Source organism: Vipera ursinii (assembly GCF_947247035.1).
Source record: "Vipera ursinii genome assembly, chromosome: 2".
In the NCBI taxonomy this organism is placed as follows: domain Eukaryota; kingdom Metazoa; phylum Chordata; class Lepidosauria; order Squamata; family Viperidae; genus Vipera; species Vipera ursinii.
In genome coordinates this window covers 259,437,635-259,448,902 of record NC_139513.1, presented here as the reverse complement: position 1 = coordinate 259,448,902, position 11,268 = coordinate 259,437,635, and the positions used below count along the sequence as shown (strand labels likewise).

Sequence of the window (11,268 nt, the reverse complement as noted above, 5' to 3'; positions counted from 1 at the left end):
AATTCTTGCAGTTAACGTGCTGCTTTTTCGTCTTCCGAAATTTCTGTACAGGATGCTCTTTTACTTCCTCAATTTCATTGTCTGCTCAGAAGCTAAACCTAACTTAAAGGACTAGATCAGGGCTGTCAAACTCAATTTCATTGAGGGCCGCATCAGCATTGCGGTTGCCCTCAGGGGGCCGGGTGGGCGTGGCCTACTGGGTAGGCGTGGCTAGAGTGTGTATGGCCTACTGGGTGGGCATAGCCAGCTCTACATCGTTTGCATCAGGGGTGCCTATGGGGGCCTGGGCAGGAGTGGGACAGATCTGAGGGTCCCTGGCAGAAGGAGGGTCTCTGGGCCAGGACCAAGGCAGCGGGGGCCATTCCCTCACTGTTTCCAGGATGGCTTCGCGGGCCACATGAAACCACTTCGCGGGCCGCATCCGGCCCCCGGGCCTTGTGTTTGACATGTCTGGACTAGATTAATGCAAGATGCTTTCTTAGCTCCCATGGAGCTCTTTACTTGGTTGGTTCCTCTTTTTTTCCTCTTTGCCTGCTGAGCCCATTTTAGTGGACATATTGGCAAAAGTATTGGTAGGCAACCAGGATCATACCTATGAAAGTCACTTTGTGCAAATTTATTTCACACCAAGTAACCAAATGAACTTGTCTGCAGTTAAGTACTGTTAAGCACCACTCTCCTATCTTCTGTTGTCAAAACTAATCAGTACTGTCTAGCCACTGGATCTTCATGAAGACCCACCAGCAAAAATTACCCCAACTTTGGTGAAAAAGAACCTTCCAAATTCCTTTTCCTATAACCTCAGCAACAAGTTGCCACCCTGGATTCCTGAATCCACCAGACCCATGGCAAGTTAACTTGCAAACACTTTTAAAAGCTTCCATTGCAAACATGACCAGAATAATCACTACCTCTTATCAAACAGGCCAAGATATTCCGTGCTGAGTTATAAGAAAGTAGAAGTGGTAGAATACAGGGACAAATAAAGACCCCTTTCCATTATCTCTGAATGACAAGTCACATTTAAGGAAACCCAAGTAATAAATTATATGAATATCAGCATATTCTAGGATGGGGAAGCAGTCTGTATGTTAAGACTGTAAGAGCACAAAATGCATCTGTATGTGCAAACTATGTAGTTTTATATAAGCACAATCATAAACCATTAAGAAATGGACACATTATGCTATTTCTAAGTATTGTAACCATCCAAATATTATCTGCTTCTATGTGAAAATCCAGTGGTTATTATTTAATAAAATGTTCAACTCATTGGATATGGGTTCATTATTCCAGAAATGAATAGAAGGTATGAACTTACTTTGTGTAAACTACACTTTTTTATTTCTTATTTTTATTACATTTACTCATTTCTTCCATTCTGTGAGCTGACCCCAAAGAGGAATAGAGAAAAGTTTTGTCTTTGTGCCATCTTATGGTTGTCTAGATTTTTGCAATCAAAAAAGATATTTCAACTATTTCTCGTTATATAAAACAGGACTTTTCAACCTTTTCACCCATTGTACCACTTTTAGGATATGGCAACATCCGAGTACCACCAGTTGCCTAGCAAGGTGTCAAAAACTTGATGACCAAAAAAAAAAAAAAAAAAAGGAAAAAACTGATTAAGTACAGGTAGTCCTCGACTTACAACAGTTCACTTAGTGACTGTTCAAAATTACAATGGCACTGAAAAAAGTGCCCCCCAAGCCACAGCCGAGCAAGACACCTGCCTGCCTGCCCAGTGGCGCTCTTCTTCCTGTCCGAGGTTTTCATTGTTGTGAGCAGGGGGTGGGGTGGGGGTGTTAGGTTTTTATTCCCCCACCCCAACCCGTCTGCTGGGTGGTTGCAGCAGGTTTTGGTCACTTCACATGACCCTGGGACACTGTGACCGTCATAAATATGAATCAGTTGCCAAGCATCTGAATGTAAATCACAAGACCCTGGAGATACCGCAACATTCCAGCTGATTGGCGCTTCTTCTGGGCTCAGAAGTGCCAGGATCAGCGGCGAGCTCCAGCTGGAGCATGGCACTGATCCTGGTGCTTCCGCTGAGCTGACAGCCCCGAAGAAGCACTGATCCTGGTGCTTCCGCTGAGCTGACAGCCCTGCAGCTCCAGCCATCTCTCACTCAGGCTTGTGCGGTACTGCCACTGGTTCAGCCCATTCCCCTCCCCCGCTACTTTTCTAGGATTGGCGAGTACCACCTGCCAGGTGCCAATGTACTACAGGTGGTACCCGTACCACTGGTTGAAAAGCCCTGATCTAAAACTGTTTTGGATTTTGTTCCTGGTGAAACAAAGGATATGAAAAACTGTTACATTTGCTTCTCCCAAAATGTAATTGATCTATGATTTGACAGAATTTCTGGACACAATATTTTCTTTAATTTCTGAAATAAAATGTATTTTGCATTTCACATATACCTCTTCTGCCCCACCCTAAAGCAAATGGCTGCCTATAGCTTCATTGGTCCTTCATGTATCCATGTATACCTTTATGCTGGAGCTTAAATATCTTCCTATCACCAAATGAAAGAAATAAAAACCAACCACCGCAGTCCTAACAAATGTAACCCTGAGACTAATAAAAACGATCCAACTTAGAAAACGTAGAATAAAATGTATTTCAAGCATATCTCATCAACCCTAAAATGATTGTTACATTTCTATCTTATTTTTCCTTCAGGAACTAAAGGTATTCCAAGCTCCAATTCCCATGACAACTCTTTGATACAAGTTAATTGTAAAATCATGACTGGTAAAAAATCCTCCAGTGAGCTTCCACGATTGCGATGGATTTGAACTAGGCCTCCTAGGTTATGATCAATGACTAATATACCACTCTGGTATTGTATACAAATCCAGATCCAATATGAAATTTTCCAGACCAATCTAATTATTATAAATATTAAGCCTGACATTTATGTAAAAGGCATGATGTCTAAACTACAAAATTAATCATAATAAAAGTGATGGCCATTTCTTAAGAGCAAACGGTTATTTATTATCTTAACAGCGAAATAAAATTTATGATCTGGGTCTCTCCTTTTTGCCTTTGTACAAGGCTAACAAGGAAACGTTTGCCACTTTGACAACCTTGAAACGAACTCCAGGAATGTCACCAACAGCATGTCCTTTTCGACCAAAGCCAGCAACCAGAACCTCATCGTTCTCCTAAAATTCAATGAACAATGAACAAATAACAGTTAATGTCATTCAATCAAAATTTAATAAACATATACACAACAACTTTTGAGTCTTTGAAGGCTCACTTTGCCAAACAAAATCTATTACTTCTTTTTAAAAGCTGAGAAGCAACACAGAAAAAGAACAGTAAAAAAAGAAAACCCTAATTTCCTGAAATGTCTTTTTTTCTTGAGAAAAATCTGAATACTAGAAAACCAAGTTCATGGTCCAAATTCATCTCCCAATAATTGACCACAATACAAACTTCCTGGACAATGTTTTATTGCAAGGGTCCATCATTCCCCTTCATATACAGGCAGCTAATGTTTTTTCTTCTGCTTGATTTTATCTTTATATGTATATATGTAGGTTGTATTGTAGGTTTGTGTGTGTATAAGAAAAAAGGGAGATTAGTTGATCCTTGTACTTTTATAGGTAGGACATTTTTTAGGTAAGCGCCTCCCTGCAATTTTTGAGAATTTTCTGTGCAAATATTCTCCTGCAAAATGATCACATCTGAAATATTTTATAAAAAAACTCAGTCATAATTATTGCAAAAACACATTACTATTCCCTACTGTTTTATAGAGCAAAGATTAATTATGCACCTCAATGAAGTTCAAGCAACCGTCATTGGGAACAAAAGCTGTTATTTTCTTCCCATTCTTGATGAGCTGGACTCGGACACACTTTCTAATAGCAGAATTTGGCTGCTTAGCCTCCACACCACTAAAATGAAAATAATGAATGTATGTTTAATTTTTTTACCACAAGCTACACGTCTTCTTGGCTAGGATAGAAAAACATTTTATTTAATAAAGGCATATTCCCACCACTTTCCACTAAGGAAAACCATTTTAGACATGGGTCAGATTCAGCTTCTCTTCCATTAGTGGGAACATTTCTTAAAGAGTTCAGAACCAATCCAGCTAGCTTAAAGGGAGATGATCTTTGCAGCTTTCTTTTCTTTATATCTTCCAATGTTCCAGATAGTTCCTCAAATTTCTGGGTCAAATTTTTAAGGAAGGAAAACACACAGAAGTGCAGCAGAAACTGCTATATTTTCCATTCCCTCCATGAGGTTTTCTGACAGATCAAAAGTATTCCCTAACTGAATGAAGATTTTCTATCTTTGTAAAACTGAGCTTAGCTCAAGTCCTCATATTGATGGGCTGCCTACAAAAAAACAAAACAAAACTGAAATTCACTGAGCTAAAAAATAACCAAAATGCCAATAATGAAAACTCAGTCTCACGACACAAACAGCAAATTGCAAATCAGCCATAACAAGTCCACGGAACAAGTAATGCCTAATATAATTTAAGTATTCAGCAAAAACTAATATCAAATTTCACTTTACTCAGAAGATCAGAAATTAAAGAAAAATTTCCAGTATTTGATGCTATTCGTATTAACAAAATACATGAATACTTTCAAAAATATGTTACTCAGCCACCCAACTGCACTTAATCCATTTATCAGTTCTGCTAAACAGTACAATACACCTTAAAAGAAACAGGGTAAATCTCTTCAGTCAAAATTAAGATTCAATGAATTCCTAGTGAAACTCACACTTTTTCCAGAACAATTCCTTTGGCATGAGAAGCTCCCCCAAAAGGATTGGCTTTCAAAGCAGTGCCCAGATGGGCCTTCTTATATTGCTTGTCATGCCACTTCTGTTCACGACGGTGACTGCGCAGCTTCCTGGCTGTGCGAAGTCCACGACACTTGCCTAGAAAATGGTGTGATAAAAGTTATTAGGAATTACAATTAAGTCTGTAAAACTGGACCTTCATCAACTTCCCCTATTTAAGTAGGATTTCTAAGATTCATTTTTTTTAATCTACTCAAAATTGCACTAATATTTTACAGTATTTTCTGATACTACATCCAGGATGTTTTTTTGCACAAATTTAAGCAACTGAGTATACTGAAAATGAGGTACTCTATGCCTCTGTTTTTCAACCTTTTTTGGGCAAAGGCACACTTGTTTCATGAAAAAAATCACGAGGCACTCCACCATTAGAAAATGTTAAAAAATTTAACTCTGTGCCTATATTGACTATATATAAAGTAATTCTCTTGAATAGGAATCAAATAAACACAAAGAAAGTATTTTATAATTACTTTTCAATTTTTCCCACGGCACACCAGGCAACATCTCGCGGCACACTAGTGTGCCGCGGAACAGTGGTTGAAAAACACTGCTCTATGCTAAAGCCTTATAAACAAAATTTATCTTGACTAACTCGAACAATGGCGCCTACCAACAAAATGAGTTTCAATTTGGAGAAAAGCAAAGTCCTGCACTTAGGCAGGAAAAACCAAAAGCACAAATACAGATTGGGTGAGACCCAGCTTAAAAGCAGTAACTGTGAGAGGGACCTTGGAGTCCTAGTGGATGGATCACTTGAATATGAGCCAGCAGTGTGCAGCAGCAACCAAAAAAGCTAATACAATCCTGGGTTGTATAAACAGAGGCATAGAATCAAGAACATGCGAAGTATTAGTATTAGTACTGCTTTATAAAACCCTAGTAAGACCACACCTGGAGTACAATTTTGGTCACCATATCACAAAAAAGATGTTAGAGTTTAGAAAAAATTCAGAGAAGAGCAATTAAGATGATCAAAGGCCTGGAGACTAAAACATATGAAGAATGGCTGCAGGACTTGGGTTTGGCTTGCTTAAAGAAAAGAAATAGGGGAGACATGATAGTAGTGTTTCAGTATTTGAGGGGCAGAAGGGTTCAGGTTGTTCACCAGAGCACCAGAGGGAAGGACAAGAAACAGTGGTTGGAAACTGATCAAGGAGAGAAGCAAACTGGATTTAAGAAGAAACTTCCTGACAGCAAGATCAATCAACCAGTGGAACAGCTTACCCCCAGAAATCATGGGTGCCCCATCACTGGAGATCTTTAGGAAAAGACTAGACAACCACCTGTCTGAGATGGTGTAGGTTCTCCTACTTAAGCAGGGGGCTGGACTAGAAGACCTCCAAGGTCCCTTCCAGCTCTATTCTATTATTGTTCCAAAGTCTTGTGTTCCCCTCTTTGTGTGTGTGCATACAAATGCACATTATACATATTACGATTTCTGAAGTTCCAATCTGGTTTCCTTTTTCACAGCACATTCCCAGTTTATTTTAATTTTTTTTCTATTTATAATACACCTAGTAACAAATGGGAATTTATATCATTATTCATTGCAGAATGGGAACGTAAACATTAGAGAAATCTGAGTTTTGTAAGTAAATCTCATTATGTAAACCAAATATGATGTAAAAAAAAATCATTCAGGCACGCTGGCTGGGGAATTCTGGGAGTGGAAATCCACAAGTCATAAAAGGGCCAAGTTTGACTTGGTATAGACTTTTATTCCCAAAATTCTCAAGAGCGGTCATGCTGGCTGTAGTCTCATCAACTGTACCACAGATGGCAAACACTGGCTCTAAAATGTATTTTCCATGTCATGCTCTTCAAGCCTGTTCAGTTTGAACTCCCCTATCCCCTAACGGAGAGACATCACCCTGTCAACAAAAGTGCGTATAGTCAAGGCTATGGTCTTCCCAGTTGCAATGTATGGCAGTGAAAGCTGGACCATAAGAAAGGCTGAGTGCCAAAGAATTGAGGCCTTTGAACTATGGTGCTGGAGAAGACTCCTGCGAGTCCCTTGGACTGCAAGGCGATCAAACCAGTAAGTCCTAGAGGAGATCAACCCTGAGTGCTCTTTAGAAGGCCAGATCCTGAAGCTAAAACTCAAATACTTTGGCCACCTAATGAGAAGGAAGGACTCACTGGAGAAGAGCCTCATGCTGGGAAAGATTGAGGGCAATAGAAGAAGGGGACGACAGAGAATGAGGTGGCTGGATGGAGTCACTGAAGCAGTAGGCGTGAGCTTAAATGGACTCCAGAAGATGGTAGAGGACAGGAAGGCCTGGAGGAACATTGTCCATAGGGTCGCGATGGGTCGGACACGACTTTGCAACTAACAACAACATCCCCTAACGAGCACATCTCTGGCAAAGCTTGTCGGGGAAGATGGGATTTGGATTTCAATGCATCCTTAGAAACTCAAGGTTTCTAACAGAAACTCTGTTTCCGAATAGGCAAATCCTGCTGGCCGATTTTTTAAATATACCATCGCTGTTATCTCGTATCAGGGAGCTCTATGAATTAATAACACGAGGAGGGACTAATTTTAGGAACCCACAAGGGGGTCCCTCGTGGTGCTTAAAAAAATTGCGCTGAGCGGACGGCGGCGGGGCGTGTGTGCTTTTTTCCCGCCCGCCAAGATCCCTCAGCCACAACGCGGTCCTTTTCACCCCTCCGTTCAGCCATAACGAGAAGCCCAGACCCGGAGCACCTCACCCATCGTGTCGTCCGCGGATCCCGAGGAGGAAAAAGAAAGACCCAGAATGCATCGGCCTCGAGGACCCTCCCGCAACGCACACTTTTCGGGGGAAAAAGCTGTCTAACTGAAAGCCTGCTGCAAGGAGGATAGTCGCGGCGCGGCGCATTGTGCGGAATTTATTTGGCAGCCGCTCCTTTTCTGACAAGAGTCTCATTTGCTCAAACCTAGAAACGTTAGACCTCCAGTTAGGCTGTCTTTCTTTGCGAAGATAGAAATACAGATACTGCGGGAATGCGTTTTGTGTGTGTGTGTGTGTGTGTGTGTGTGTGTGTGTATCTTTGAGGCGTTTCTAATTTATTAGGATCACATGTGAGCGGCCTTGTAATTTTTTTTTCCTTCCCGCTCAGCCTCCCGCGCCCACGCTGGCATTCGCCCTTTTTTCCCCCCCTCTTAACAGAAGATAGTGTAAAATCCGGCGAGTCAGGCGCAGGGCACCACATGTACGCGGGGTCTTCGCCACTGTTACGTAAATCCGCCGCAAAGGTTTGTGGGTCTTTTTTTGTCGTCTTCGGTTCGGGAACGCGGCAGCGCGATGGGTGAGAGGAACCTGTAGCTTTTCTGACGGGCGGTATAAGCGGTCCTTATAAGTCTGGGTGTCTGCATAGGGGAGCCGGCATATATAATTGAAACTGTATTGTCTGCCTCGATGCTGCTGTCTTCGGTCAGATTTTCTTTTTTTTTTTAAAGCGCCAATTAGTTGGCGGAAGTCTCCTTCGGAGTCCACTTCGATTTCCCTGCACGCGCCTTTTCAGTGTCCTGGCAGGGCTCGGAGCGAGTTTTCTGTGGCTTTGGGTCGCTTTTTAAAACTTAACATTTAATTTGCAATCTTGTTTCCCCCCCCCCTCGAGGAATCCTATCTTGTTAAGTAGATCTGGCTGCAAGTAGCTTCTTTGTCACCACAGTAGATATCACCCAAATACCAAGAGTCGTCGACGGAACCAAGAATAAAAACAGCATGAAAGTTTTAACAACAACAACAACAAAAATCAGTAGTAAGGCCTATTGCAGGGGTAGGCAACCTCGGCTCTTTTATGACTCATGGACTTCAACTCCCAGAATTCCTGAGTCAGCTACGCTGACTCAGGAATTCTGGGAGTTGAAGTCCATGAATCAAAAAAGCCAAGGTTGCCTAAAGGTAAAGGTTCCCCCGCACATGCGTGCTAGTCGTTTCCGACTCTAGGGGCCGGTGCTCATCTCCGTTTCAAAGCCGAAGAGCCAGCGCTTGTCCGAGGACGTCTCTGTGGTCATGTGGTCGGCATGACTAGACGCCAAAGGCGCACGGAACGCCGTTACCTTCCCACCGTAGCGGTCCCTATTTTTCTACTTGCATTTTTACATGCTTTTGAACTGCTAGGTTGGCAGAAGAAGGTTGCCTACCCCTGGCCTATTGTAATGAGGTCCTTCGGATGAAATCCAGGGGAAATTCTTCTTCTCATCTCTAAACTTCCTTTTCTAGGCAAGTGTCGTGGACTTCGTACAGCCAGGAAGCTGCGCAGTCACCGTCGTGAACAGAAGTGGCATGACAAACAATATAAGAAGGCCCATCTGGGTACTGCTTTGAAAGCCAACCCTTTTGGGGGAGCTTCCCATGCTAAGGGAATTGTCCTGGAAAAAGTGTAAGTGAGATCTCACCATTATTAACTAGAGTGTGGAATTATTTATAATTGAGCTATTGCTGTTAGAGGTGCTTGGGTATTCCCGATTCTCCATATGAATTGCAGCCTTAGAGAGAGAATTTGTATTGATGGTTGGAATGGGAATGTTCTTGTACCTACAACTTCAAAAAGTCCATAATAAAACTTACAATCTGGAATTCTACCGGTAAGAGGAAGATCTTCAAGGTTGTTGTCTTAGCACAGCTCTGAATGATTTCTCTGTTCCAATTATTAAAATTAGAAATTAGTGTTTGATACAGAATAATAAGCATTTTGGTCTCGGGAACCTTTATATTCTTAAGAATGAGGACTCCAACAAGCTTTGGTTTATATCAGTTATTTCTGCATTTCATGTATTAGAAATTAAAATGAAATGATTTAAAAATATTTGACTTTGTCAACCTTCTGAAAAGGTCTCGGAGACCTCTCAGGGCCCCCAGACCACACTTTGAGAACTACTAGTTTACCTATAACCAACCTTAATCCGTCTTTTGCATCTTTGTAAATGTTAAGTTTCTTTTGTTTTTGTTTTATGAAGCATATAACAGCCAGTTATTTGCCTAAGGATACTGTTCTATATGTTTCTATTTACTTATAAACAAGCCCATGGAACTCAGACTTCAGTTTGTCTTGTTAAGTTCCGTGGGTTTTATCTGTGTGCTTATCTGTATTATTACTTACATAATTGTCCAGTTTTTTCTTACAATAGGTAAAATTAATATTCCAGCATTATACACACTTACTTGGAGTAAGATCCATGGAAAATAATAAAGAGATACAGAGATGCCTGGATTTTGCTGTGTTCTTACATAAACAGGACTAGCTGTAAATTGTGCCTTAGTTTTGATTGTCATTTGCACACGGGAAGACAACCCCAAATATCATTTGGTTTTATGATCTTAAGATTATGAATTCAGAATATGAAGATTGTATAATTAGATGCTAAGCATTATTATTGTACTTTAGAAATGTATTATAACAGTGTCTGTGTTGTTCAATTCATGTTTCAGTGGTGTAGAGGCTAAACAGCCGAATTCTGCCATTAGGAAGTGTGTTCGAGTTCAGCTTATCAAGAATGGCAAGAAGATTACAGCTTTTGTTCCCAATGATGGCTGTTTGAATTTTATTGAGGTAAATGCATTGATGGCTATAATATGGCACCTGATTGAAGGTGGAAAATTATTAATTGAATGAAACTAAATCATTTTTTTCTTAGAACTAAAAATTGTAAAAGTATGATCATGCTTTTGTCATCAAACATTAATTGTTGTCTTGTTTTAAACTAGGAGAATGATGAAGTCCTGGTTGCTGGCTTTGGTCGGAAGGGTCATGCTGTTGGTGACATTCCTGGAGTTCGCTTCAAAGTTGTTAAAGTCGCCAATGTTTCTCTACTAGCCTTGTACAAAGGCAAGAAGGAGAGACCCAGATCATAATTCCTGTGATGCTGTGAATGGATCTAATAAACATTTTTGCTTTAATAAGGTTTCCCTGATGAGTCTTTCATAAAGTGACCCAGAATGTGTGTCTGTAAATTTTTCATGATGCTTTTGACTTTATTCTTACATAATATCCCAGAGTTGCTTTGCTTGTAAGAAAATCCTGCCGAGTTCAGGAGATTTTCATTACTTTGCATCAATGTGGGTACAGCTTCTATTCTAAATAGGGTCCATTTTGAATCAAGAAAATGAAATTTTTAAAAGTTTATTTAGTAATACTGATTGCTAAGAAAAGTATATTTTCTTTGATGTAGTAATGTAACAAGGGACATGCAAGGGTAAACAGAACAAACCATTTATTTAAGTAAATAAAATCGTGTCTATTTTAAACTTATCCATAGCAGTTTCCAGAGGCTTGTATCCCCTGTTGGACATCTTTGCATGTGAGCAAAAAAAAAAAGAATTTAAAATATTAGACAAAAGACATAGTTGGAATTAATTAAAAGTTAGAATTTAAAGGAAAATTGGTAGCCTTTGACCTCATAAGTGCCATTCTAACTTCAAAATGGTCATAACT

At 40.4% G+C, this 11,268-nt stretch overlaps 2 protein-coding genes across 2 annotated transcripts; one reads left to right on the top strand and one right to left on the bottom strand.

The window, feature by feature from the left end:
- Positions 1 to 2,981: 2,981 nt before the first annotated feature.
- Positions 2,982 to 7,640, bottom strand: LOC310633312 (small ribosomal subunit protein uS12). The gene is made up of 4 exons (XM_083351013.1): positions 7,558 to 7,640; positions 4,761 to 4,920; positions 3,797 to 3,917; positions 2,982 to 3,176 (listed from the first exon to the last, which is right to left on the bottom strand). The coding sequence occupies exons 1-4, from the start codon at positions 7,559 to 7,561 to the stop codon at positions 3,030 to 3,032; spliced, it is 432 nt and encodes a 143-aa protein (XP_083207139.1). The 5' UTR covers positions 7,562 to 7,640; the 3' UTR covers positions 2,982 to 3,029.
- A 445-nt stretch (positions 7,641 to 8,085) lies between these two features.
- Positions 8,086 to 10,740, top strand: LOC310637016 (small ribosomal subunit protein uS12). The gene is made up of 4 exons (XM_083357268.1): positions 8,086 to 8,136; positions 9,057 to 9,216; positions 10,266 to 10,386; positions 10,542 to 10,740. The coding sequence occupies exons 1-4, from the start codon at positions 8,133 to 8,135 to the stop codon at positions 10,686 to 10,688; spliced, it is 432 nt and encodes a 143-aa protein (XP_083213394.1). The 5' UTR covers positions 8,086 to 8,132; the 3' UTR covers positions 10,689 to 10,740.
- The last annotated feature ends 528 nt before the right edge of the window (positions 10,741 to 11,268 follow it).

Coding starts and splice junctions, on each gene's coding strand:
- LOC310637016 (XM_083357268.1), top strand. Junction 9,217..10,265: donor GGAATTGTCCTGGAAAAAGT/GTAAGTGAGATC, acceptor TTCATGTTTCAG/TGGTGTAGAGGCTAAACAGC. Junction 10,387..10,541: donor GCTGTTTGAATTTTATTGAG/GTAAATGCATTG, acceptor GTTTTAAACTAG/GAGAATGATGAAGTCCTGGT.
- LOC310633312 (XM_083351013.1), bottom strand. Junction 3,918..4,760: donor GGAATTGTTCTGGAAAAAGT/GTGAGTTTCACT, acceptor TTTTCATTTTAG/TGGTGTGGAGGCTAAGCAGC. Junction 3,177..3,796: donor GTTGCTTGAACTTCATTGAG/GTGCATAATTAA, acceptor ATTGAATTTTAG/GAGAACGATGAGGTTCTGGT.